Source organism: Vicugna pacos, chromosome 9, assembly GCF_048564905.1.
Source record: "Vicugna pacos chromosome 9, VicPac4, whole genome shotgun sequence".
Taxonomy (NCBI): Eukaryota; Metazoa; Chordata; class Mammalia; order Artiodactyla; family Camelidae; genus Vicugna; species Vicugna pacos.
Window position 1 is genome coordinate 11,014,790 of NC_132995.1, and position 27,981 is coordinate 11,042,770.

General features: G+C 52.1%; 1 protein-coding gene and 1 non-coding gene across 4 annotated transcripts; one reads left to right on the forward strand and one right to left on the reverse strand.

Annotated features, from left to right (window-relative positions):
• Window positions 1-201: 201 nt before the first annotated feature.
• On the reverse strand, window positions 202-27,941 carry AXL (AXL receptor tyrosine kinase). Of its 3 annotated transcripts, none has more exons than XM_015248460.3 (20): window positions 27,648-27,941; window positions 26,265-26,487; window positions 25,845-25,945; window positions 25,109-25,285; window positions 20,778-20,858; window positions 20,521-20,636; window positions 17,006-17,216; window positions 16,552-16,691; window positions 15,723-15,873; window positions 15,482-15,508; window positions 13,733-13,865; window positions 13,344-13,435; window positions 10,084-10,179; window positions 9,868-9,945; window positions 8,324-8,416; window positions 7,803-7,924; window positions 7,162-7,271; window positions 4,541-4,700; window positions 3,870-4,006; window positions 202-2,064 (listed from the first exon to the last, which is right to left on the reverse strand). In XM_015248460.3, the coding sequence occupies exons 1-20, from the start codon at window positions 27,709-27,711 to the stop codon at window positions 1,713-1,715; spliced, it is 2,664 nt and encodes an 887-aa protein (XP_015103946.3). In that variant the 5' UTR covers window positions 27,712-27,941; the 3' UTR covers window positions 202-1,712. The 3 variants fall into 3 exon arrangements, with proteins under 3 accessions (XP_015103946.3, XP_031537676.2, XP_072823109.1); XM_072967008.1 differs by lacking the exon at window positions 27,648-27,941 and adding an exon at window positions 26,619-26,732 and having other exon boundaries at window positions 747-2,064; XM_031681816.2 differs by lacking the exon at window positions 15,482-15,508.
• Window positions 11,731-11,802, forward strand: TRNAA-CGC (transfer RNA alanine (anticodon CGC)). The gene has a single exon. It is a non-coding gene; the product is annotated as a tRNA-Ala (tRNA).
• Window positions 27,942-27,981: the final 40 nt, after the last annotated feature.

The following is a 27,981-nucleotide window of genomic DNA, read 5'->3' on the forward strand; positions in this document are numbered from 1 at the left end:
TATTCCTCACTAGGAGCTTCAGAAAGTCTGCTTTTCTCTGCGTGTTTGTCTTTTTCTCCATAAATATGTTCGTTTCTACCTTCTTTAGTGAGGGGAGAACTCCTAGACACCACCAAACCCTTCTTTTTTACTGAAGGGGTAACTGAGTTGCCAGGGAGAGGGGCCACAGGACAACTGAGTGGAGACAAGAGGAGACAGAAGCACGGTTACAAAGTTTTATGTAATCTGAGCCCCTTTGGAGGTGCCAGAGTCCACACTCATATAGGGGGCATGAGAGACTGGCTCAGAGGGGCAGCATGGCCCCAAAGGATTGTCCTCTGGGGAAAGGAGGCATCCTTAATGCATTGCACATGCTTCAGGGGGCACACCCCTACGTGCGGGAGGAGGAAGCAGAGGTGGCTAAGAGGGGAAAGGTCACACCAAAGAATATTGTAAGGTTAGAACCTTGGAATAACGTGCCTTGGAATTCTAGACCTGGAGACCTGTAGAACTTATAACGTGTGAATCTTAGAACTACAGCACCCAGACTTTTAAGATTTAGAATTGTGAATTCTTGGACCCAAAACTAAAATCCTAGAAAGGTAGGATGCAACATAGAACTTAAAGGTGTCCAAAATTAGAAATGATTAGAACGTTGACATCTGTTTAGTCACAACCAACTGTAGAGTCTTACACTGTAGATGCCGAGGATCAGAATCATGGATCAATAGAATCTACAGTGCCTTGAAACACAGAACAGAACAACATTAGAATTTTAGAGTTTAATAGTCTAGAATCTTGAAGCATATGATCTGGAATCTTAGACACAGAGACTCTAGGTTCTTAGACTAAGTCTTAAAACATCACATCTTAGAATTTTAGACCTTAGTACCTTCATCTTTAGATTCTTAGAACCTTTGAATTACAGATTCTAGAATCTTAGACATTTAGGATCCAGAACCTCATAACAAGAGTTTCGAGGATCATAAAGCCTTAGAACCTATAATTGGCCATCATTAGAATCTTAGAATTTGAGAAAATCAAATCTTGAAGCCTCATGGTCTAGAGTCTTAATAGCCAGAGGATTTATACTCGAAGAGGCTTACAACATCAAATTTGAGAGCATTAGTCCTTAGAACCTCCGTGTCTAGAATTATAGAATTTTTAGAATTGTCGAATCTAGAATCTTACACCCTAAAGACTCAGAACTCCAGAAAAACGAAATCTAGAATCATAGAGCCTTAGATCCTAGAATTAGAATCTTAGCATTTTAGAACCTAAAATCTTGCAGGCTTTATCAAGAATCTTAGAACCAGAAACATCTAGAGCCATAGAATCTCAGAGCCTCAGAATATAGGCTTTAGAACTTCCATGTCTAGAACCTTAGCACTTCAGAATTAAAGACTTTGGAATTTCAGGTCCTTAGAATCAAAGACTCATCTTTGAAACGTAGAACCTCTGAATCTAGACTCTTTAAACCTTACAGTCTAGCATCTTGGAATGTTAGACCTGGGGGAGGAGCTTAGGGATTGCAACCCAACCCCTTCCTTTTTACACATGGGGACACTAAGGTACGGAAAAGGGAGAGGATCTGTCTGGGATGGAAGTGGAATAGGCAGGAAGAGAGGGTTGCGGTCGGGGGTAAGGCTTGGAGTGGGGAAGTGGGGGGGGGGGTCCCCCAGTGGCAGTGCCTAGCTTGGGTCCTGAGAGGGAGTCCCAGGTGGAAGGCTGTCTCAGGCGCCATCCTCCTGCCCTGGGGTTGCTGGGGAGCTCCTGTCAGCAGGCAGGGTGGGGCCGGGGGCTGTAGAAGGGCAGAGGACATAGCGTCCGGCAGGATGGACCTCCGCTGAGGTGAGGCAGCTGCAGGAATCCTTCGGGTCAGGCTGAGTTGGGGGGTCAGCTCCTCCAGCAGCTCCAGGTGGTTCAGGATGACCCCCACCTTCATCCATGTTGACATAGAGGATTTCATCAGGCTCCTGGGCCGGGGGCAGGGCCTTCAGCGTGTTCTCCAGATCTTCCCGCAGCTCTGCAAAACTCGGCCGGTCCCGAGGGTTTAGCTCCCAGCACCGGGCCATCAGGGCATACCTAAGGCAGCAGAATGAGGGGTGGGAGACTGAGCAGGGGCTCAGAAGGGAAACATTCTGGGAGTTTGGGGGCACTTTAGGACCCTCAGGGGACTGGGGGCATTTCATGGAAGTGTAGGGAACTGTAGCAGTTTGTGAGCATCTATGGGGATTTGGGGATTCTCAAGAATTTCTGAGGGGGCTCCTGGAACAGACTCAGGAGCTGGAAAGAGTCTTGGGAAACCTCTCTAGATAAAGGGGGATGTTCTTGTGAGGGTTTGCTAGGGCGGAGCTTCCCAGTGTGGCTCCCCAGAACAGACTCTGGCATCAAAGCTTTGCAAACTGTGTTGGTTTAAAATATGTGCTCAACACAGGGAACTATATTCCATTCCTTGTAATAACATATAATGGAAAAGAGTCTGAAAAAAAAAATGTATGCAGGTGTATAACCAAATCACTTTGTTGTATACCTGAAACTAACATTGTAAGTTAACTACACGTCAATAAAAAACAAAATAAAATAAATAATTCATTAAATTTAAAAAATACATGCTTGAATTCCTTGACATTCCTCTCTTCAAAAGATGGAGCCTAATTTCCCTCCCTAGTGTGGGCTGGATTTGGTCACTGGATTCTGACTTGGCAGCAACGATGGTGTGTGTGACATCTGAGACTAGGCTGTAAAAGCTATTGTGACTTCCTCCTGGCTGTATCTTTTGGAATGCTCATCTAGGGGAGGCCGGCCACCATGTCAGGAGGAAACTCAAGCAGCACTATGGAGGGCTCCACGTGGCAAGGAACCGAGGCCTCCTGCTTACAGCTACGGGAGTGAGCCACCTTGAACTCCATCTTCCAGTCCCCACCTTTGGATGGCTGCAGCCACAGCTGATATCATGACTGTAACTTCATTAGAAACCCTGATCCAGAATCACCCTTTTAAGCTGTTCCTAGATTCCTGACCTTCAGAAACCGTGTGAGGTAATAAATGCTTGTTGTTTTAAGCTACTGGATTTTGGGGTGCAGATAACTAATACATAAGCTATGCAGCCTTTGGCAAACGATTTGCCCTTTATGTGGGCCTCAGTTACATCATCAGCATATGGGAATAATAATGGGGCCAACCTACCTCATACTGCTGGGGTGAGGACCAGATGAGTTAATTCACATGAAGCACCTAAAACAGTGCCTTCTAGTAAATTCTACAGAAATGTGAGCTATTCTTACTCCCCTCAGCTCTTGGAGCTCCCAAGGAGGACCTGGGGAGTTGGAAGCCCCAGGCCGTCCCTTCCTGACCCAAGTGACAGTTTCTCTTTACCCCCAAAGTGTGTGTGTTTCATGAAACAGCAAAGTTTGATAAGCACCATCGGAAAGGATCCTGAGAACATCGCAGAGGAGACCTGAGAGTTTGGAGAAGCTCATTATAAGGGTTTTGCAGAGGCTCCTGGATGTGGAAGAGCACATGGGGGAAGTGCGGGTGCTCGAGAGTGTGGGAGGAATTAGAATTCTTCAGGAGTGGGGGTCTCAGAGGCAGGGCCACCGCTGAGATCGTGTAGTTATTTCCTGCACGTGGATGCCTGGCTGTGGGGGCGGATCCAGCCTGCACTCCACACACAAAGCAAAGGAGGAAAGGGCACCTTTTGCTAATTCGTACTTCATGGGCTAGAATGTTCCTGCAGAGCATTGGTGAGGGGGCAGGGGGTTCCTCAACAGTCTGAGGGATTCTGTGCAGGTTTTCGAGGGTTCTGGATATGCTGGGGCCATGTGGGGAGCTCAGGGTTTTAGAGTGAAATCTAGGATTGGCAGGGAGGGTGTCCTCAGGGTCCTCACAGTCCATCGAGACAATCCACGGGCTGCTTCAGGCGGTTTCCCTGGCGCAGGTAGTCGTAAATCTCACTGTTCTCCACTCCTGGATATGGGGTTTGGCCCCGTGTGGCAATCTCCCACATCGTCACCCCAAAGGACCACTGTCGGGGGCGGAGGGGAGAGAATTAGAGGGTGTCTCCTGCACAAAGACACCCCCGCCCAACACACAGGTTCATGGGCACACCCGCACTTATGTGAACACAGTGAGCTTTGTGCGTGCATCACAGCTATTCACAGAAATACTTTGGTACAGGTAAACACTCATAGAGACAACTTGTATGCACACAGAGATGCTCACACATGCACACATTTACACACTCGTGGACACATGGTCTCATGGCTGGCTCTACACCCTGATTATACACATGGATACGTATTTACCACTGGTTCTCCTAACCTAAACTGTCCACACGTCCCATGTATCACCAACCTGTCACCACGCACACATGGGCCAGTACATAACCCCATACCCCCAGTGTGTCCACACCACCATTCACAGATGCCCGCCACATGTGGTCCATGTGGACGGGCCCCTGCACAGGGAAGCCCTCACGTCCCCATGAGCCCTGGTGCAATGTGAGGTGATTAGGCCATGCTCTCTCACTGCTCCCTTCTCCTACCAGGGGGGCACGTACCACGTCACTCTTGCTGGTATACACACGGTCAGCCAGGCTCTCGATGGCGATCCATTTGACTGGCATCTTGGCGATGCGTCCCTGGCGGTAGTAGTCTCCGTTATAGATCTTCTTGGAGAGCCCAAAGTCTGCCACACACACTGACATGTTCTCGTTCAGCCTGCCCAGGTCGGGAAGAGGAACAGGGTCATGGCGCCAGCCCCCTCCACCAGGAAGCCCACCCTCACTCTCCATCTCCTGCCCTGGCTGTCCTGCTTGGGGATGGGGATCTGTCTCTGGCCTTGGCCCAGACTAGGAGTGAACTGCAAAACGTGGGTGGGAAGGGGGCTGCTATGGGCCCTCCCAGCTCTGGCTTTTTGCCAGATTCTAAGGTCCTTCCCAGGCTCCTTGGGCTTGACTCTATTGTTTTTAAAAAAATGTTTCTTTGAAGTATACTATATTTATACAGAAACATGCACAAATCTTAAGTGACCAGCTTACTGAATTTCCACATGCACACCCACATAACCAGCACCCAGATAAAGAAACAGAACAGCCTTGAAAAAAAAAAAATAATAATGATGATGTGTAAAATGGAATACTACACAGCAAAGAAAAATAACTCCTGATACATACAACGATATACTGATACGTACATGGACTAATCTCAAAAACATCATGCTGAGCAACAGAAGCCAGATACAACAGAGTGAAAATTGCATGATTCCATGTATATGACATTTAAAATCAGGTGACATAAGTTGATGGTGACAGAAGTCCAGAACAGTGGTCACCCCTTGCGGGCAGCAGCTGGAACAGGCAGGAGAGAGCCTGCCGGGGCCTAGAAATGTTCTCTATATTGATCTAGTGGTGGTTGTTCTATAGACACGTAAACATTCACTGAACTGCACACATAAGATGTGTGTACTTTAGTGTACATAAACTAGACATTGATTTTTTTAAAATGAGAAAGAAAGGTTCCCAGTCCTTCCTTCCTGAAATTACCCTTCCCGGGTGACCAAGATCTCCACTTCCAAAAGCATAGATTACTTGTGCTTGTTTTTGTGCTTTATATAAATAGAAGCCTCCCTGATTCTTGCATTTGAGTTTCTGGGATTCTATCTTTTTAAGAATTGATGATTTCTAGCCAAAGTGGTGGACTTGGGCAATGACCAACCAGAACAGACCGTGGAGGCCCCTAACATGCTGGGCCCTGGAGATCGGGGCGGGGGGTCTGAAGGATCGCGGCAGGGAATGGAGATGGGTTACGCTCAGGCATCTAAGCTGGTGTCTACGGAGAATGTGGGAAGCTCGGGGTAGTGGCCAGTTGCCAGCTGGTAAGGGAGTATTTTAGTATTTTAACAACTTAACAGAAAGCATGGCACAGGCGGGACAGTAGACTGTCCACTCTGATTCTCGATGTCATTGTTACACTGGGGACTTGACTAGGGTCAGCCCAAGTTACAGAAATAAAAGAACTTCCATTTTGACTGAGATTGTTCATGCCTTTAGACCTACCTTCCAGTTAACAAGAAATACAGGAAACAGAGGAACAAGGCAAATGCAACCAAGAGGAAACACACAGATCTTAGATAGGGGACATTCTACTAGACAACCAGCCTGATCTCTTCCAAAAAAATATGCCACAAAAATATACACAGATGGCACTGGAGGAGGCTGTTCTGGGTTAAAAGAGACCAAAAGGGTATAACAAGCAAATGCAATATGGGAAACTTGCACAGATCCTGGTTCAAGGGAAAAAAATAGCCCTAAAAGGTATTCTGGAGGACAGCTGGAGGAATTTGAATATGGATTGGATAGTAGGTTACGTTACAGAATGATTGTTAATCTTCTTAGGTGTGATAACAGAATTGTGATCTAGTCCTTATTTTAGGAGATACCTATTGAAGATTTAGGGGTGGAGTGTTAGTTAGCCTTTTGGCAATTTGGATTCAAATGGTTGAGGGGTGAGAGAGAAGGAGAAGGAGAAACTTCGCAGAATCTCAAGGAGGAGGGTGTATGGGTGTTGGTTGCATAAGTCTTTCTACTTTTCTATAGATCTGGAATTTTTCAAAATAAAAAGGGGAGAGGAATAAAGAAATTTCCATATTCCCAAGAGTTGTGAACATTTGCACATCTTATAGAAGATTCTCTAGCTCCAATTTCTGAGTCGAGCATTGTAATGAGACCATTATTCTAAGCCTATGTACACACACACAAACACACACCCTCACATTAGCCCTGGTTCTGGCCTAATTTCTGCTTGTCCACTGGCAGGGGGTCTGGTCTCCTTATTCGATGTGGCCCCTCCCCAAAGGTAGCCCCAAGTGAGTCACTAAGCATGGAGGAGGGCAAAGATGAGGCCCAAATGTCACCAGCCTCATCGTCACCTCTGCCCTTCTGCTCATCTCACGCTACCCACTAAGCCTGCCCTCTGGCCTCTTCTCTTCACATCCCAATACTCCTTCAGGATCTCAGTTCAGGGCCCACCTCCTCCAGAAAGCCTTCCCCAGCCTCCTCGCTGACCACTCCTGATTTCTGACCTGCCAGAGGGGCCGGTGTGCCTGGTCCCCTCTTCCATCCTGGGAAGGAGGGAGGGGGCTCCCTGAAGGAGAGGGATTTCTGGAAGGCTGGACACTCACATGCAGTTCCTGGCCGCCAGGTCCCGGTGGATAAACCTCTTGGTACTCAGATACTCCATGCCACTGGCGATGTCTGCCATGAACTTCACCAGCATCTGAGTGGGCAGGAACTGGGGGGCCAGGGCAGGAGGGAGATGAGGTCAGCAGAGGCCCCGAGATCCATCCCTCCCCTCTACCTCCCTCCCTTCCCATGTGAGCCTAGCTCTGCCCAGCAATGGTTTCCCGTGGCTCCGAGAATGAAATTCAAACTCTTTCCCACACAGCATCATGTCACCATCACCTCCTGCCTTCCTCTCTGTCTTGATCTCCTACAGTTCTTACCCTCAACATATGCTCCAACCGGGAGCTCACTTTCCAGTCTTAAAACAAGCCATGCTTGTGCCCATCTCTGAGCCTCTGCCCACGCTGTGCCCTCTGCCAGGACTGCTTCCTCCCAGATCTCCCCGCCTCCCACCAGCTGACTCCTTCTTCAAGGTCCCCTCCTCCGGGAGACCTTCCCTGTCCACCCAAACTAACTGCATGGCCTTCCTGTCACTCGTGCTTCTTTATTTCCTTCCTAGCACTTACATTATCTCACTTACTGATTTGTTAACTTGTTTATTGTTTGTTAACTTGTGGGCCAGACAATCAAATGTCCTCACCACTGGCTGGTCCCCAAGCCGGGAGTAGAGAAGGAAACTGTGTAGGTCTCCGTGTTTCATGAAAGGTAAGATGACCACAGGTGCCGGGAAGCCCTCCCTTTCGGAACCCTGGAAGCAGACGCCTGAGTCCCCCCAGGCAGCCCCGTCACCAGGGTTGAGCGGAAGGAAGGGGAAGCCATCCCCTCTCCCACCTCTGTCCTTCCCTCCCGCTCAAAGCAGGCCTCCAGACTGTTGGGGAGCGGGGGCACTGGTGGCAAGGACCACGCTTCAGAGAAACCATTTCCAGCACTGTTCCCAGGGATGTTTCTCGAGCCCTCCTGGGGACCTCAGCTATTTCTGGGGAAGGTCAGAGGTCACATTCCAAGCTGAGGGAGAGAAGAAGGGGGGAGCTTGCTGACTCTCAGGGAATGGGGAGAAAGGAAGCCTGGAGGTTTCATCTTCCCAGGGCCAGAGGGAGGGGTCTCCCCTGTGGTGTGGCCTCCACGGGGCCTGTAGACCCCTTAAGTCAGCCCCTCCCTCACCGATGAGTCTCATGACATTGGGGTGGTCGAATTCCTTCATGCAGACAGCTTCACTCAGGAAATCCTCCAGCTCCGACCTCGTGCAGATGGCAACTTGGGGAAGAAAGGAAGGTGAATGAGGAGGAGGGGAGGGGAGGGAGGACTCCTTCCCTCTTCCTCCTCTTCATCGTCATCCTCCTCAGCATCACCATCTTCTTCATCAAGCATGATCAGTAAGTACCAGGTTCTGTACTTAGCACTTTACATATATTCACTCATCTAATCCTCTGAGGTGGTTCTATTATTTCCCCCATTTTAAAGATGGGGAAACCAAGGCAGAGAATGTTTAAGGAAACTGCTTACAGGCACACACAGCTTGCAAGAGGAATAGGCAGAGTTCAAACCCAGGCCGACTGGCTCCAGGGTCCGTGTGAGTTCCCAGCACTCTCCCAACAGCCCTGGGGATCCATATGAATGTCTCCGTTTTACAGCTGGGGATACTGGCTCTTAGAGTCAGTGACTTGCCCAGTGCCGCACAGCTGGGATTCAAACCCAGGCCGGGAACATAACTTGGTACGCAGGAGGCACTCGATAATGAATGAATAAATGAGTGATGATTCCATAACCCAAACTTTTAGCCCCTGCAATTCCGAAAGGACCATTCCTCCCTTACCTCCAGCCTGACCCTCTAAGCTTCTTCCCTGCGTGGAAAGGATGTGGCCCTGGACTTCCTGTGCTGTGTGACTCTGGACTAGCTCTCACCCTCTCTGGTGATGTAAATAATATGGTTGCAGTCCATATTAATTGTGTGTACTCTGTGCCACCACCAGCATTAAGTGCTTTGCCTCACAACACCGCAGGAAGTAGGGACGTTAGGATCTTCTTTTCGAGCTTTAAGAAATGGGAGGCTCAGAGAGGGATAGTCACTTACCTGAAATCACACAGCTAGTAAACGGTGAAGCCAGGTGGGCCTCATTCTGAACCTTTCCCTGCTCTGCTATGTATCATAGGGGGCTGGCCCCTGAAAACTACATTTCCCAGGCTCCCTTTCCTCAAGGTTTCTTAATGGAGTTTGCCAATGGGAAGCACGATGGGGACTGGCAGGTGGATGAGAGGAGGGAAGAGGCCAGGGCCTTTCACTCTCTCTTTCTGCTTCCAGTATTGCCTTGGTAGTGACTGTGTCTCCTTTGTGTTTCAAGTTCCCACACAGCAGCCCCTGTGATTCCTAAATCCCACCAAGGGGCCCTGGCAGGGGGCTCTGCTGACACCATTTCCTCCCTCTGCGCTCAGGCCCAGGGGTGGGAGGGACATACTGCTGCTAATCTCTGGGTTGTTTCTCTGCACCCTGCTGTGCTTTCCCTACACCTTTGTAGTAATCTCCCCATATCAAGTTCCTTCTGTTGAAGGACCTGGCATGGACTCCATTTCCTGTCTGGAAGCACTGAGGCTCTGTGGTAGGATGCATTTGCTAGTACTTTTTCTGTTCTTCTGTCTCCTGAGGGGCATAGGGAAGGGGTGTGAGGTTAGGGGACAGGGATCCCATGTGCGTGCATAGACAGACTCACTCTTCATCGTCTTCACAGCCACCTTGAGGATGGAGTCGTCTTGGTTGAGCTGGCCCTCCATCACAGCTCCAAACTCTCCTGGAGGGGGGCCAGAGAAAGATGGTGACTTCAGGGGGGCCCGTGGGGACTGCATTTCCTGTGGTTGGGGGTGGGTGGGAAGGGCTTCACGGTCTGGGGAGATGTGTGTGGGTGTGCGTGTGTGCTGGGGGTACTCACCTTCCCCCAGGGTTTTCCCCAGGGCCACCTTATGCCGGTCCACCATCACATCCCGCAGCTTCTCCTTCAGTTCCTCACTGATGCCCAGGCTGTTCACTGCGTGAGGATGGGGGTGGGGGTGGGGCAGGGTAGACAGAGGCAGGAAACAGGGCTGACATTCGGGTGACACTCGCTGATGGGGATATAGGCATGCCTCACCTTATTGCACTTTGCTTTATTGAACTTTGTAGAAATGTTTTTTATGCATTGAAGGTTTGCAGCAACCTTGTGTTGAGCCAGTCTATGGGTGCCCATTTTTCCAACAGCATTTGCTCACTTTGTGTCTCTGTGTCACATTTGGATAATTCTCCCAATATTTCAAACCTTTTCATTATTTTTATATTTGTTATGGTAATCTGTGATCAGCGATCTTTGATGTTACGGTGACAATTGGCTCATATGGTGGTTAGCATGTTTTTTTTTTTTAAGAAAGAAAGCATTTTTAAACTAAGTTATGGGGGAGGTCGCTCAAGTGGTAGAGCGCATGCTTAGCACGCATGAGATCCTGGGTCCAATCCCCAGTACCTCCATTAAAAGTAAATAAACAAATAAACCTACTTACCTCCCCCCTAAAAATAAAATATATATATATAAATAGATAAAACAGACTCTTAAGTCCGTTCAAAAAAATTAAGCTATAACGTTGTTTTTTAATTAATTAATTAATTAATTTTTAGGGGGGAGTATTTGGTTTATTTATTTATTTTTGGAGGAGGTACTGGGGATTGAACCCAGGACCTCATGCATGCTAGGCATGTGCTCTACCACTTGAGCTATACTCTCCCACCCCTGTTTTTAAAGAGATAATGCTATTGCACACTTAGTAGACTGAAATACAGTGTAAACATAATTTTCATATACACTGGGAAACCCAAAAATGTGCGTGATCAGCTTTATGGCATTATTTGCTTTATCGTGGTGGTCTGGAACAAAGTCACCATATCTCCAAGGTATGCCAGTATACCCATTGTTAAAATACTAAAATACTTCTGCATTCATTCAAAATAAGCTATGGCCCTAAGCACCCCCTACCCCCCACCCTAGCTCCTCCCCTGGACCCCCTGAGTCTTCCCCCTGAGCAGTAACAGGAGGGTTAGAGCCTGGCATGTAATCTCGCACCAGTGGGCACCCTGATTGGTTAGGGTCCTGCTGCACCAGTTGTTCAAAATATTTCTTAACTTTTTAGTGAAGAATAACCTGCGAAAATCCTAAGTGAGCAGCTCAGTGGATTTTCACAAACCAACAGTGTAACTAGCACCCAGGTCAAGAACAGACCATGACCTGCTATCTCAGAGGCGGCCACCTTCCTGACTTCTCTTCCCACAGGTTAGTCTTCTCGGTTTGGGCATGTTATAAACATGGAACACATAACATGTTCTCTTCTGTGTCTGGCTTCTTTCACTCAACACAACGTCTGTGAGACCATCATCATGGAGTTGTTGTGTGTAGTTGTATTTATTCATTTTCAGCCCTGTGTAGCAATACTTCAATTTATTGGCCTCAGGATCCTTTTACATTCTTAAAATTACTGAAGGCTGAAAAGAGCTTTCTTTTCTGTGGGTTATACATACACCAACATTTGCTCTACTCAAAACAAAAACGGAGGACGGGGATGTAGCTCAGTGGTAGAGTGCATGCTTCGCATGTATGAGGCCCCGGGTTCGATCCCCGGCATCTCCAGGTCCTTTTACCTACACGATCAGAAATTCTATTAAAAAAAAAAAAACTAGCAGGGAGGGGATAGCTCAGTGGTAGAGTACATGCCTAGCATGCATGAGGTCCTGGGTTCAATAAATAAGTAAACAAAAACCTAATTACCTTCCCCCTCCCAAAGTTTAAAAAAAATTTTTTTAAAATAGCATCTTTATACATACTAGGTATACTCCTTTAGAAGTAGGGAAGGATATAGCTCAGTGGTAGAGGGCATGCTTAGCATGCACAAGGTCCTGGGTTCAAAACCCAGCACCTCCATTAAAAATAAGTAAGTTAAGAATTAAACCTAATTATCCCCTCCACAAAAATAAATTAGTAATAAACTGGAAATTTAAAAAAATGAAAATGGATAGGTTTCCCAGATACAAGCCCATGTTCCATCCACCAACAGACTGATGACATCATCACACATTAGGAAGCCTCTGGAAAACTCCACGGAGTGCGTGTGAGAGAATGAGAGTACAAAAGGGCAAATAACATCTTGGAATTATTATGAAAATAGTTTTGACCTCCTGGACCCCCTGCTAAGGTCTCGGGGACCCTCGGGGACCCCCGGGGACTCGGATCACACTTTGAGAACTGCTTCTGCGTGTTACTCTGTTCGATCGCTGTGACCTCCTCACTTCCGCTTCCTTCCCCTTGTCGATAAATGGCTTTCCCAGCCCCTTCTCATATCTCCCTGGGGCCCTGGCAGTCTTCTCATTGTGAGCTAGGACGAGATCTCTATCCCTTTTCTTTCTGGATTTGTTTTCCCAACTGGAGAGATGAAGAGATTTGACTGGGTGGCCTCTGAGGTCCCTCCTTAGCTAGGATCCTCCAGAACACAATAATCCTCTAACTGAGAGTCTGTGGTGCTAAGATTCTATGACTTTCAAGATCCTAAGGGTCTACAGCACTGAGCCTATAATTCTTCAGCCAAGATCTTCTGCTTCTCTAACATTCTATAATTCCAAGAAGCGGTTAAGAGGATGGACCTGAAAGGGAAACTGCCTGGATTTGAATCCCCACTTTCCAAGTTACAAGCTGTGTGGCCTTGAGCAAGTTGCTTAACCACCCTGTGCCACAACTTCCTTACACATGAAGTGGGATGGATAACATGCCTGCCTCATTGGGTGGTTGTGAAGATTAAGTGACATGTGTGGCGCACTCAGAATAGCACCTGTCACTTGGGAAGTGCTAGGGTTGGCTGTCATCATTAGCACCTACACAGCTCATTGTCGTCTTCTTTATAGTCATCATCATCATCTTTATCATCAGCATCATTGCACTGTTCTAAGATCCTATGGCTCTGAGTTTTGGTCTTTCTAAGATTTACTGTGTCTAAGATTCTCTAAGATTGTGTGTGGTTCCACAATTCTCTTGCTCTTAGGGTCTGTGGTTGGTTCTAACACCCTAGTATTCCAAGGCCTTCAGAAACTTTTGGGTCCTGCATCTGCACCAGCCCAGCAGGCCCAAATCTCTATACTTCTTATCCCAAACCAAAGCATGGAGGCATGAAGTTCACTTACAGGTGGCTTCAGTGGTCCGACGACTGTAGGACTTGCGAACACGGTACCTGACCACCAGCTCGCCCCTTTCCACTGTTGGTTCAAACACCTCTCTAGCGGGGAACAGAGAGGAGGTGAGGGCAGGGCAGAATGATGTGGAATGCCCTCCTTCCACCAGCAGTGAAAGCGAGCACCATCTCAAACCGCAGGCCTGCTTGCCCTCTCCTCCGCTGTCTGCTGAGCCTGTCTTGCACTGCTACCTTCTGCCTTCCATTCACTCCCCAGACCCCTGCCCTCGTTCTGATTCTTGGTAAGCTTTCCTCCTGCACCAGCCTCCTCATGGTCTCCCTACTGCCAGCCTCTCCATCCCAGCCCACGCTGGCCTCCCTACCCACGCGGTCCCAGCTCACCCATAGCGGGTCTCCTTCTTCCGCCGGTGGACGAGGAACATGGCCAAGATGAGGACACAGGCAGTGGCCACAAGTGCTCCCAGCAGTACATACCACCAGGGCCACGAGAAGGCAGGGGCTGGGGGTTCACTCACTGTCGGGGGGGTAGTGGGACAGGTCAAGGTTGAGGTCTTGGTTCCAGCTCCCTGGCCCCCAAGAGGGTGATGTCGCAGGGAGGTAGATGTGGGTGTATTTGATGAGGCATGTAATGGCTACAGTCCCATCTTTGGGGAGACTGGGCTGGGCTGCACAGGGCAGGCAATGGATGGGACGTGAGTGTACATTAAAGGAGAAGCGTGAAACTTGTTGGATGAGTGCAGTGAGTTAAGAGTGGCTGGGTACCCGGGGAGTGTGTGATGAGTGTGGGAGGAGTGTGGGATGGGAGTGAGAGACGTGTGCAGGATGGGCTACGAATTTGCAAGGAAGGCTGGATGAGAGTGAAATGGTTGTGAGTAAATCTTAAGTGGTATAAGGGTGCGTGATATGCGTGATGACTGTGCAAGGAAGGCGGACTTGGGTGTGGAAGACAGATGAGTAGGGAGAGGGTGCACGCACAGAGGATGCGGGCAGGAAGCATGTGCAGTAAGCATGCAAGGAGTGTGAGGCTCAAGGGACAAACGGCCAGGTTATATTTTTGAGGCACGTGTGATGACTATGAAGGGTCTTCACAAAGTGAGGGATGAGAGTGAAATAAACGTGCAAAAGGGCATGGCGTGCAAAGAAGTGTGCACAGAGTGTTGGATGGGTGTTGGAAAAATTTAGGGTATGTGGGTATTCAAAGGGTACTAGATACAAGAGGAAGCACTGATTTGTAAGGATGTAATTTCAGTGTGAGAGGAGTGTGCAATGAGCATGTAAAAGATGTGGGAAGGGAAAATGAGGCATAAGGGATGAGTGGAAAGGGTGTGCAAAAAGGTGGAAGTGGGAGTGTAAGGAATGGAGGATTGGTATGTGCTGAGTGCACCAGGGGTTTGGTGTGGGCGTGTGCAGAAAGCGGGCTTGGGTTAGAATTGGCTGGGGCAGGGGGATAACGTGTAAGGAGTGTCAGGCGAGTGTGCAAGGAGAGTTGCAAAATGTGGGATAGTGTGGACTGAAAGTTTCTCAGTGCTTTGCAATGTGGGATGTATGGTGAGTGTGTAAAAAGTCTACAGAGTTTGTGAATGAGCAGTGTGGGTGTGCAATGGGTTTGGGAGGCATGTGTGAGGAAGAAGGGTTATAATGGGATAAATGTGAAAGGAAGGTGGGATCAGTGTAGAAAGAATATGCACAGAAATGCAGGGAGGCATGGAAGGAATATCTCAGGATAGAAGGTTGAATTACAAGAGCTGGGCTGTACTAGAAACAGGAGGGTACAATGGGTGTAGGAGGAATGTTTGAGAATTGTTGGAGAAATATTTGAGAAGGATAGATGTGAGGGGCTAACTCATCTGTCTGTCCATTTATCCATCCATCCACCCACCCACTTATTCATTCATCCACCCATCTACTCATCCATTTATCCATCCATCCATCCACCATTCACTGAGTACCTACAATGCACTGGGCCATTCCAGACTCCTCCATCAAAGGCCACACAAACCCAAGAAGTAGAGGATTAGAGTGATGAGTCTGAGAAATATGAAAGGGATGTACAAAGAGTACGTGTGGTGATGGGGTTCTCCCTGAGCACTGAGGGAAGGAAGGGAGAAGAGGGGGTGCAAAAGCCCTTACCCAGCTGGTGGACTGGCTGTCCTTGTCCTGTGAGGAGAAAGGACAGGGGGAGGACAAGCTCAGAGAGGGCAAGACTGGTGAGACACGGGTGAGGGAGTGAAGCTCTCGGTAAGGTTCCACGTAGGAACAAAGCGTAGACTTGGGTAACACTGAAAGGTCCAGGGAGCAAGTCACGGGCATCTGAGAGAGACAAAGTCCCTGTGGGTAGGCTGAAGGGGGCTGAGCACAGCTTTGGAGTTACCTGGGCGCCAGGGCTCCAGGGGCACAGGGAGGCTCCAGGGTCCGTCCCCAGCAGCGGTGTAGGCTGCCACACACACCGTCAGGTTGGGCACAGCCCCGTCCCCCCGCAGCTCCAGGGTCACCTCTCGCTTTAGCCCTATGTCCATTAGCACCTAGGACATCCAGACGGGGCATGAGAGTAGAGCCCCAGGCCCCTAACTCTTAAGCTGCACCCTCAGCCTCAACTCCCCGTCTTTCTCACAGCCGTCTCCTCACCTCCAGCCTCTCATCCTCTACCGCTTCCTACTCTTTGTCTCTCCCCCCGCGGCTGGTCCTTTCATCTCCACTCTCCATCCCCACGCACACTGAAGTACCAGCTCCACCGGGCCCGGCACCTTGTCTTACTCACTGCCACGCCCTCGGTCTGAGCATAGCCCGTGGAACACAGTACTTTTGTTGAAGAATGGAATTCTCAACTTTTCACCCTCATCGCTCCACCCTCTTCTCACTCCCAACCCTCTCTCTCACCCCATTTCTCCCCCGCAGGGGTCCCGTTCGCTAGCTTTCGTTCAGACAGTACTTTTGTGCAAATTAGGAAGAGGCACCCCTTCCTCAAGATGCTATACAATTATCTGTGGTAAAATCGTCATAGTAAATGTGTAAGGCTATTGAAACACTCTGTACAATGACTTATAACCCTCTCCTGGACCCGTTTAACCTCCCCAGAATGTGCTCTCCTGGGCACAGTGTGATCGCGCCCAACCTGCACAACTGTCTGAGTCTGCCCTGTCTTCTCCTCCCATCTCCCTCCTCCACAGCCGCTCTGCCCCAACCCAGCCAGCAGCACCCACCTCAGGGGTGTCCTGGCCTCGATAGGCCAGTCGGTACCCTAACAGGGTGCCCTGCAGGGGCGCCCTTGGCTCCTGCCAACGCACGAGGGCTTGGCTCCCATTCCGCATGGCGCTGACGTTCTCGGGAGGGCCCAGGGGCACTGGAGGACAGGCGAGAGGGGAAGCTGGCATCCCCACCTCTTCCTGACCCCAATCCCCTGTTCCCAGGAAGTGGGAGCAGGGTACGAAGGGCACACACGTGGGCCACTCGTGCAGGCCTCCCATGAGCAGCTGCACAGGGAGGAGGTCTGGGAGAGGTGCCAGTGGGCCCTACTGAGGAGTTGGGGATTGGATGGGAAGGCGATCTAAGCCACGTTGGGTAAATGGGTGAGAGGAGATGCCGGGAGTGATACTGATGGAAGCAAAGTTCGGCAGGGCGGTGAGCAACGCCTCCCCACCACCAGTCCCTTCTTACCTCCCTCTGGTGTCTCCACGGGAAGCCAGTGGGTCCAGGGTGAGGGGCCCTGGCTACTGACACACGCCACCCGGATGTGATAAGGGGTGTGAGGATGAAGGCTTCCCAGCCGAAGTTGGTGAGGGGGAACGGATGCTTGTAAGGTGAGGGGTTCCTCAGGGGGGTCTGGCTCTCCCAGCCAGGTGCCCACCCCATCGTCTGACAGCACAGCCTGGGGAGAGGGAGGGGGCACGAGAACACGGTGGCAGTCACTAGAGGTGGTCACACAACTCTCGATGGTGATGAACCTGGTATAATGACACAACTTTGCCAGGGTGTGTGTCTGTGTGTGTGTGCGTGACACAAATCCAGGTTAGTGCAACATAGGCACCTGCATTTGCAAAGCAAGGAGACCACCCAGCTGCACGATGTGGCTCTGTCATCACTCGCAAAAGGCACCTCTGACAAGACATTCTCTCTCCGAGCCTCAGTTTCCTCATCTGGAAAATGGGAGCTTAGAGGAGCAAATGCCCTCCAGGGCTGCTTAAAGATTAAATGTAGGACAGTTGCACAGTGCATGGCAGGCGATCAGCATCAACAATAATGACAATGACATTCGACCACAGGCAAAAGCAATGTCCCACAATAGAAGTCAGAAGAGTGAGCATCTCTAGGGGCTGACGGAGCCTCCCAGGGAGCTAGGAAGTGCCTGCGTCTTGATTTGAAGGCTGGTCACGTTGGTTAAACAATCTAGGTGTGCATCAAAAATTATGCACATTATTTACGTTACATATTAATCAAAAAAGAAAAGAAAAACCTTTTACAAATCTGAACTCACTTGACCCTCACCTCAGCTGTGCATTGTAAGTATGTGCTGTGTTTATCCCTGTTACACAGATGAGGACACTGAGGCTTGGAGAGATGGAATTGCTCGCTCAAGGACACCAGCTTGCCACTGATGAAGCTGGGACTTGAACCCCATCCTGTCTTCAAAACCTTTGCCCTACTGATGAAAAGAATGTCCGTATAAGGACATCAGCAATAGTAACAACACTTCTCTCCAGAGAGACAATGCAGCTTAGTGCTGAAAAGCACAGATATTGGATCTGGACTTCAAAACCAACCTCTACTACTCCCTAGTTCTGTGCTTCAGTTTTCTCATCTGTAAAATGGGATGACAACAGTGTTACCCTACTTCGCAGGGTTACGTAGACTGATGCTCGTAAGACTGTAGAAGTGCCTATGCCCATTGAGTGTTTGTCATTAACTACTTCGTATGTGCGAGCTTGTCTGGCAACGAGTGTCAAACTTGGCACACCCTGCACAGTGGCACAGGCTGGTACACCCACCTCATCCCCAGGACTGGCACCATCAGGATGGCAGGGGCCACAGTGGAGGAAGACGTCTGTACAGCCCTTCCCCACAGAACCGCAAATCCGTCACAGTCCCCCAACATACAGCCACACAGCTCAGGATTGCTGCCTTCACCCTGGGGAACACCCAGGAGACCCAACCACACGGCACAGTGTGTTAGGAAGGAGTTTACTGCTTAAGACTCTGAAGCCAGATTCCTCGGGTCCAAGTCTTGGCTTGGATATTGTTTGCTGTGTGACCAGATTGAGTGTCTTAACCTCCCTGAGTCTCAGTTGTCATCTCTGGAAAACGGTCTTCCAAGAGTCCTTACCTATCAAACTGTGAGGTTTAATGACACAATGCACGTAAACAGGTGGGCACATCCTGTCAACAGCTGACATTTGAGGGCCAACTGTGTACCAAGCAGCTTGCCAAGCACATTCCTGGATGATCTCATTGACTTTTTATCACCACCCTATGGGGTCAATTTCTTTTTTCTAGTCCCATTTTGCAGATGAGAAAACAGAGGCACAGAGAGGTTCAGCAGCTTGCCCAAAGTCACACAGCCCCCACGTGGGGAGATGACACCACCACAAGACCTGGGGAGGTGATGAGCAGATGGTTGGTAGGAGGCTGGGGGAGGCTGTCTCCAAGCCTGCTCTCTGACCCACAGCGACAGACAGGAAGGGGAACCTCTGCCAGGAAAGAGGGGACATGAGTGCAGACAGTCAGCCGCCCCCTGCCCACTCCCACTTCTCTTTTCTCTTTTCCATAGGATGGCTGTAACCCTCTCATTTGAACCCTTAGCCCCAAGCCCATGCACAGCAGGAAGTGAGACCCAGAGAGGGAAGAGGACACACTTCTGCTTTCTGACAGACACTGGATGGATGTGGGTTGAGGGGTACAGCTGGAGTCTGACCCGGCATTTGAGGTCTCCCCATATCAGCCCAGCCTCTGGAATTGAATAGGTTTTGTCCTTTTTAGCCATTGAGGAGGGCTGGTCACTTCCCTCTCTCTGGGCCTCAGTTCCTTACCTTGAAAATGGGAAGATTAACAGATGCTGGTTTCTGGGGTTAAAATGACAAGTGAATGAGTTGTCTCCAGGCCAGGGCTCCTGTTTCATCAAGCACTGGCTCTAAACAGTCTTTAAGGAGGTAGGGGGGGCCTTTGGGTTTCGTGATACAGGGGTTCGAATCCCATCTCTGCCATTTCCTGGCTGTGACCTTGGGCAAGCCATTTAATTACTCTGAGTCTTCGTTTCTTCATCCAGAAAATGGGCGTATCCACAGACCCTATTTCACAAACACTTGAGGGGGTGTGTGCGAAGCTGTAACATGAGGCCTAGCACACAGCTGGCACTCAGAGTTGGTCATTATTAGTTACTGTCATCTCCTTCACAGGCCCTGTCCCGTCCTCATTTAAACTCTCAAACCTCAGAAAACTTCAGGCCAGAACTGGACTTTGTATTCAGAGATCTGTGGGGGTTGGTTTTTCTTACTTGAGACTAGGAGCAACTTCAGTGTCGAAGGCTGGGTCCAGTCCATCTCAAACTGTCAGGTGTTCTTCCAGCAAACATTCCCTCCTCAATGTCTGGCCTTGGGCTGGGCCATAATGGGGACCCAGTGGTGGCTGAACCAGCCCAGCCACCTGCCCTCCTAGAGCTCACAGTCCAGTGGGGAGACAGACTCACTCCCAGACAGAGACAACCCAGGGTGCTTCAGGGCTGGGACGGAGAAGCCCAGGGCTGTGGGTACCCAGTGAAGACAGAGATGGCTCGGGGCCCTGCTCTCTCATGGTTCCCATTCCAGCTAGAGTCAATATCATTAACACTAAAAAAAAATGAAAGCAGCTAAGTCTATTACATGTGTCCTAAGTCACGGATACTCATTGCATTCACTCATTGAATTCCCACAGCCAGGCTACCAGGTAGGTACTACCATTATGCCCATTTTATAGATGAGAGAACTGAGACTCAAGGAGGTTAAGTCACCTGCCCAAGCTCTTGCAGCCAGCAGCTGGCAGAGCTAGGATTTGAATCCAGGACATCTGGCTTAACTGGAGGCTCCACTGCCTCTCAACATACGAATGGCTGGGAGGGGCCGGTTTCCCAGGGAGAGGATGGGGCTTGTGGCTGTGAATGGAAAGAGGGCTGAGATCCAGGCAAGGAAAGTCTGAGGTCTCACCTGCAGGGTGCAGTGGGTGAGGGGGTAGATGCCACTCAGGCCTGGGGTCCAAGCCACCTCCAGCTCTGTCGGCTGGCTGGCAAGCAGATGGAGGTCGCGGGGCCGCTGGGGGAGCACTGTGGAACAGATGAGGGGAGAGACTGACCCTGGGGGGCTTTTGCCCAAAGCTCCCCACTCTGCCCTCTACCCTTGCTCTGACCTTTGACCCAAACCCCACAACCTCAGACACCCAGCTCCCCAGCTCCCTCTTCTGTCACCTGTGATGGTGGCCGTTCGGGATGTGGTGACCCCTTTGGCATTATGGGCTTCACAAGAGAAAGAAGCAGTCTTGTTCAGGCCTGGGAGGCATAAGGGAGGGGCCCAGTGTCAGAGAGGGCAGGAGCGGTTCCCGTGCCATGCTGGGCAACCCCCTACCGCGCTTCCCCGACAGGTCAGTCCAGCCCCATGGGCACCGCCTTGAAGGGAGAGTGTGAGAAGGAGAGGCAGGGCATTGGGAACACAGGCCTCCGTCCCCAAACACAAGGCCAGCTAACAGCCCAGAGAGAGACACACATCCATAGACACACACTCACACTCAGAATCGCATACACAGACACACACAGGCACACACACATGCAGAGAAACACATACATGCTCAAACACACACATATACATAGACACACCAGACCCACACCAGCACCAACACACAGTTGTACACACAGACACACAGAAACCCACATACTCAGACAGACACATACGCAGACATACACACTCACATACACGTACAAACCCAGACACAATCACTCTGAGCCACAGAGACACACAAAGAGGCATATACACGTAACAGACACACACTTAAGAAACAGGCCCTCATGTGGGGTGGATGTCGAGGTGTCTGTTCATTTATAAGCTCAGCTGCTCCCAACGCCTCTCCCCTTCACTCTCTAACTCATTCACTCCAGCCCCACTGGCCCCCTGGTGTCTCTGGAACGTACCAAACACCAAACACACTTTCCACCTCGGGAACTTTGCACTTCTATTCCCTCTGCTTGGAACAGCACACTCACAGATGTCCACGTGGCTTCCTCCCGCCCTCCCTCACATCTGTTACTCCAATTTGTTCCAATCACTCTGCCCCTGACCACCTTGGTGGAAATGGGAACCTCCCCTCCATCTCCAGCCTCTTCCCTATGTACTCCTCTCACCACAGTGTACTTGAGAGAGTCTTGTGGCCCTCATCCTCTGTGTGTCAACTCCACCAGCATGTCAGCTCCCAGGGCATCGGTTTCTGTCCGTTTTGTTCCCTGCTGTATCCCCCTCGGGGCCGGAAATGGCCTGGTACACAGTAGGTGCTCCATAAACGTTTGTAGCATGAGTGGATGAATTTGTGTGGACACATGAGTGTACTTATGAGAGTTTATTGGTGTGTATGTAGGAACGTGAACGTGTCATTCTATGGGTAGGTGAGTTCGTGTATGGGTCTTGAGTAACTGTTTTTGAGTGTCTGGGGGTGGACTGCCTCCCCACCCCAGTGTGGTGGTGGCGGGGACACAGACAGACACACATACATGCACGCAAAGGCAGGTACAAGAGAAAAACATAAGAGATGCAGACACACACAGATACACAACACAGAGAGCTATACAACACACACAGTCACACACAGAAACAGGCACGTACACACAACATCTGTGTGCCAGGGTGTAGGAAAGACCGAGGCTTTAGTCTGCATGTGGACTGCAGATCTGCGTCCGTCTGTCCGTGTTCCTGTGCGGGTGTGTTTGCGGCCCCAAGTGCCTGTGGATGCTGTCCCCTTGTGTGTGTGTCTCCTGCGTTTGTTTTGCGCGGGTGCTGTGTTCCTACCACCCCCGGCCACCCGGCTACCCGCAGACACAAAGTTTCCTTTTCTCCGTCAGCAGAGGGAGTGGAAGGAGGGCAAGGCGGCCGGCCGAGGCCGGAAGGGGGTGGGCCGGGGAGCTCCTGGGCTCTGCTGCCCGGGCGGCAGTTCCCAGCCAAGGTCAGGTGCCCGGCCGCAGCCCCCGCGGCCCCGGGGAGGGACAGGCCAGCCCGGGGGCGGCTGTCCGGGGTAGGGGGGGCTGGGTCCCGTCCAGCCACCTGGCACGTGGGGGCCCGGCAGGGTCACCGCGCGGAGCTGGCGCTGCCCGCCGCCGGAGGAGCCCTGGGGCGGGAGGGGGTTCTGGAGCCGGTCCCGGTCCCGTTCCGACCGCAGCATTCCTGCCCCCGCGTGAGTCACGGGGCGCCCCCTCCCGCTCTGGCACTTCCGGCCGGGCCGGGATCCCCCTTCCCTGGCCCCAGCGGCGTGCACCTTGCGGGGGGGGGGGGGAGGACGGACACCTAGGAAGGGGCCTGGGACCCCTTCCCTCGGCGGGGCTCTCCCTCCATGACCCAAGCCGCCCACTCCAGATGTGCTTTCCAGATGTCCCGTCCCTCTCCCCCTCTGCACCCTGCTCCGCCCTCCCCCACCCCTGAGCGCATTTTGCTTTTTCCGAGGGAATGGACTGGATGGAAGGAGAGAAGGGACACGCCCTGAGTCAGATCCTGGAGGGGCAGACACAAACGGACGAAATTCCTTGACACAGCACCCACAATGAATTCCTCCACACGCACAGTGAATCAACACGACACACAGAGGCCGTTACTGGCCCCAAACTAAAATAGGGCAGCACTCACTAAAGCTACACACAGGACTGATGCTGTGGCAAACACGCATTGACACATTACACACTCACTGTCTTACATGTACACACACGGGGCTGACAGTGACACGCACACACACAGACACACACATACACTAACATAAACACACAAAGGAGCACACATTGGCTACAAACACCTAGCAACACGGTATAAACCTAGGCTGAAGCTGACAAACACAAACTTCCCTGCAGATTGAGATACACCCACCAAGCAACGGACGTACGCTGGGGTTTGAAGTGGAGGAACAGATACACATCAGGACACAAACAAATAAGGTTGATGTTGACTTGCTCCACACGAACACAGCGAAACCTTCAGAACACAGCTGGACACACTCAGGTTGCTTCAGACACATTCTTCAAGATGCAGATTGATACAGAAACACACACTTGCATAGACACACTGGGCTGCTGCAGGCACACAAGGTGGAGACACTGCCACATGTCCATACGCAGCACAGACACACACCTATACACTGGCTAGTAAGCACCCCAAACCCCCAGGTTCTCCACCAAGAGGCAATTGGGGCGGGGCTGATACACCAGGAGACCAGACAGACGAGGGTTTTGTTACTGCCTCCTGTGGATCTCACACACGCGCACACACACACACACACTGACAGCCCCTGAGAAACTTACAGAAACATATCATAAAGACCCAAACACACCCAAGCCGACAGAAACGTACCTACTCTCTCTCTCTCTCTCTCTCTCACACACACACCCATACACACACACAAGCTGGCCCTCACTAAGGCACACCCTCATACAAAGGGGTTGATGCTGACAGAACCACTGAGACACAGATCCAGAGACACACCCAGACCCTCCCATCCCGCCCCCCTACACTGAGACCCACACAAAGACCCCGCCTGACGGCTCTGCCACGGGCTAATACAGACACAGACCCTCCACACCTGTGCCTCCCCCCATTTCTCCCTCTTCCTGGGATGGGTGGGGGAACCATCTCCTTCCCCCTCCAGGGTCCTGCCAGGCTGACTCAGGTCCCAGAGCCGTGGGCCTGAGTCACCGCTCTGGAGGCCGGCATGGTCACCACTGCTTCCTTGCATACTCAGGGCCCCCAGAATGCTGGGAATGTGGGCACCTCCTTCCACCCTATGAGACCCTCAGTCAGGAGTCCCCTCCGGGTGCCAGCAGATGGGGGCAGCAGGTTGGGGATGCTGGAAGCTGATGCCTCCAATGTCTAGCCTCTTGCCTCTGACTGACTCAGCCTCCCCGATCTGTGTTCCTCTGTCTCTCTTTCCTCAGTGAGGGGAAGCCCCTGTGCCCAGGGTCCCCCAACTCTGCCTCTGACTGCTGAGTGACCCCAAGCCAGGTCCTGCCCCATCTATGTGGTGCGGAAGGGGATGAGCCCACTGAGGTTGGGAGGGTTTCTCCTGTCACTCAGACCTCCCCGTCCTGTCTCTCTCCATCCTGGGTCACCTCTGTAAGGAGGTGGAGGACAGGAAGGCACAGTTGGTTCCGTTGCCCAGCCTGGGGTCAAGGGCTGACAAAGGGGCATCAGGCCCACACACACTTGGCCACAGAGCAGCTCAGAGGAAACCCAGGACAAAGAATTCTATTCAGAGAGGCTGGGGTGAGTGGAAGGAGAAAAAGCAGAGAGACAGAGGGACAGGGAGACAGACCCCCCCCACACACACACACAGAAAAACAGAGAGATAGAGAAGAGAGAGACAGAAAGAGACAGAGAAAGCAGGCAGAGAGAAATGAGAGAGACGGGACAGAGGTGCAGAGACAGAGATACTCAGAGACAGGAAAAAACAGAAAGACTCAGAGACAGAGAGAGACAGACAGACAAGGACAGAGGGATGAGCAGACCCTTCCATCCAGTCTGGTCCTCTGCACTGAGCCGGCCATGTCCCCGCACTCACCTGGAACACGGAGCGTGTGCTGGGGGCTGTGGTCCACACCTGGGGACAGCGGGACAGCATCCTGGAGCCAGAGCAGGTCCACGGGCTCTGGGGGCCCCTGGGCCCGGCAGCTCAGGCTGAAGGGAGTATTGGCGACCACAGTCCTGTCCTCAGGCTCCTCCAGGAAGTAAGGCAGGCCTGGGGGCAGGGGCGGTGATGGAGGTTGGAGTCCCTCTGAGCCCCCCAGGAGTCTGACTCACCACTGGGAAGTTGTAGGCTGTAGGGTCTTTGATGCCTCTGTCTGACCCTCGGGACACATCTAGCCCCAGCGCACAGGGTCCCGATGTCTGATTCCCACTCCAACATCTAACCCTCAGGACACCTGAGCCTCTCATGTCTCTTTGCTGGAATGTCTTACTCCTTATTCTACTTTACCAGTGAGAAAAGCGGGCCCCCCAGGAGCAGGGGAGAAGCTTAAATTGTGCCTCTGATCCCTTATCTGATCCCCAGATGTCCTGCCCCAATCACGTCTGACCCCGGGACATCTGACAACCGTCAAGATATCTTTTCCCCTCTAACATACAATCCCACCCAGGCCTGCCCCAATAATTTATAGACTCTCCAGCTGCCTGACTCCCCCCCCCAAGATCACTGACATTCCTCGACTGCGTGCCCCCGGTGGACACCCTGAATCCTCCAGCACCCTCTGACCCCTCAGGGTTCTTGCCTTCCCACAACCTTTGAGGCCAGGGCTCACCCTCCAGCCCAACGTAGCCAGGCTGGGACACGAAGGTCTTTCCTTCCAGGACCACGGAACACTGGTACCATCCCGCGTCCGAGAGCTGCAGGGATGAGATTCTGAGGGGGCAAGAGGAGGGCCGGAGAGGTTCAGGGTCAGAGCTGGACACAGGGAGAGGGTCATCAGAACTGAAAAAGGGAGGGGTCTGGACTGGAAACTCATAAGAGCTAAGTGGTGGGAAGTGTTATTAACTCATTTTACAGAAGAGGAAAGTGAAAGCCGGGGTTACATCACAGGCTCAAAGCCACGGGATGGCCACGCTGGGGTCCAACCCAGTTTGGGCTCCTGCAAGTGACTTTTGACCCCGCCATGTGATGGAGGTGGGGGGCGGGGGGTCAGAAGAGATGTGGGTCGTGGCTGGTGGGGGAGGCTGGGCACCTGAGTTGGCTGACTACTTTCCAGTCATCCTGCCCGTCTTCGCCCAGGGGCACCTGGGTCTGGGTGCTGTCAGCCAGCTCCAGAACCTGTCCATCCCGAAGCCAGGTCACCTCGGGGGGCTCCCCCTGAACCTGGAGCTCACACCGAAGGGCCCCCATGAGTCCTCGGGCACCAGTGATGTTCCCCGGACTCCCCACAAAGGGGTGCACCTCCGCCTGCGCACCTGCAGGGAGGTGGGGAAGAGTTAGCTTAGGAACCCGGGCTTCCCTCCGACGCCTCAGTTCCACCTCTCCCGCCTGCCCACGGCTGCCAGGACCCCGCCAGGCCCTTAGGCCCACATAGTTGTAGAGTGACCTCAGTTGGGGGTGGAGGGTGGAGGCTTTGAGGAGAGGATGGGAGCCTTCCCAGGGGACCGGGTCCGGCCTCCATCCTTCGCCGTCCGTCCGTTGGGAAGGAGGCCCCGGGGCCTGGCAGCCTCCCACGCCCTGACTGCCCGGCCGGACTGCTCCCCACCCCTGTCCTCCCCCAGGGTCTCTAGAGACTTGACAGATCAGGCTGGTGGATGGTGGGGAACAAAAAGGGATGAGAGGGAGTGGAGAGAGAAACAGGAAAGGAGAGACAGAGAGAGAAACCAGAGAAAGGCAGACAGAAAGGAACAGAGACCTGGAGAGACAAAGAATGAGAGATGGAGACCCCCCCCACTTCCCGCCCAGACGGGAAAAAGTGGGGAGAGACACGCAGAGGAAAACAGAGAGAGGCAGAGAAACAGAGACACACAGGCAGAGACACTGACAGAGACCCCTAGAGAGTGGGGAGAGAGAAAGACAGAGACAGGGGGAGGGAGAGAGAGAAATGGAGACCCACAGAGATGGCAGGGTTGGAGGCAGAGCCAAAGCCCCCAGCCCCAGAGGCGGAGCACACACAGACCAGCAGCGAGGGGGAACGGAGGGTGGGGGGGTGACAGTGGCCAGGGTTTTCCCCTAGGGCTCCGGAGTCCTCCCTATCCCTCTGCCTGACTTAGGGCTCCTTTCCAGAAGGTTCCTTTCCGGGCAGCCCCCAGCTCAGCCCCTCTCTCCAAGGCCCCCAACTCAAGTCCAGCCCCTACCCTTGCCCTCAGCTTCTCCTGTCTGTCTGCCTCTCCGTGTCCATCTCTTCCCGTCTCTGACTCTCCTAGTTTCTGTTTCTTGTCCTTCTGTTCCTCTCTCCTGTCCCTTTTTCTTTCCTGGCCCCTCTGGGCTTGTCTCTGTGTCCCAAGGAAACTCCTTGAGCCAGCCCAGGACTCACCACCCCCTCCCAAAACACCTGCCATCCATCCCCCTCCTCTCCTTCCTGTCCCAGCCCTTCCACCGGTGGTCCTGCCCCACAGGGTCCCCCATCACTCACCCTTGGGGGCCACACACCCCCAGTAGCACAGCGCCCAGCACCAGGCCAGCAGGACCCTGCCCATCCTCGGGGCACCGAGCAATCAATGCCAAACTTTCCTCAGAAGTTGCTGGGCACCCCGCGGGGGAGGGGGCAGGGCCGGGTTGTCCCCGGCCCTCGGCCCTCCCCCCAACCCCGGGCTCCCTGGATTTGGCACTGCCCGCCTGGCACGGCAGGGGGGCCCCTTGCCGGCTCTGCTCAGCGGCCGCCTTCCCTGCTCCCCTGCCTCCTTTGCCTTCTTCTCTCCCTCCCAGACTTCGGGCAACCCTTTCCCCGCCCCTGGCTCCCCCCCTGC

Excerpts from the sequence above, each read along its gene's own strand:
- AXL (XM_015248460.3), bottom strand. The coding sequence starts at position 27,711 with ATGGGCAGGGTCCTGCTGGCCTGGTGCTGGGCGCTGTGCTACTGGGGG. Across the intron at positions 13,436-13,732 it reads AAGAAGGAGACCCGCTATGG|AGAGGTGTTTGAACCAACAG; the intron begins GTGAGCTGGGAC and ends GTTCCCCGCTAG. Across the intron at positions 4,701-7,161 it reads CTGGCGGCCAGGAACTGCAT|GCTGAACGAGAACATGTCAG; the intron begins GTGAGTGTCCAG and ends CGACCTGGGCAG.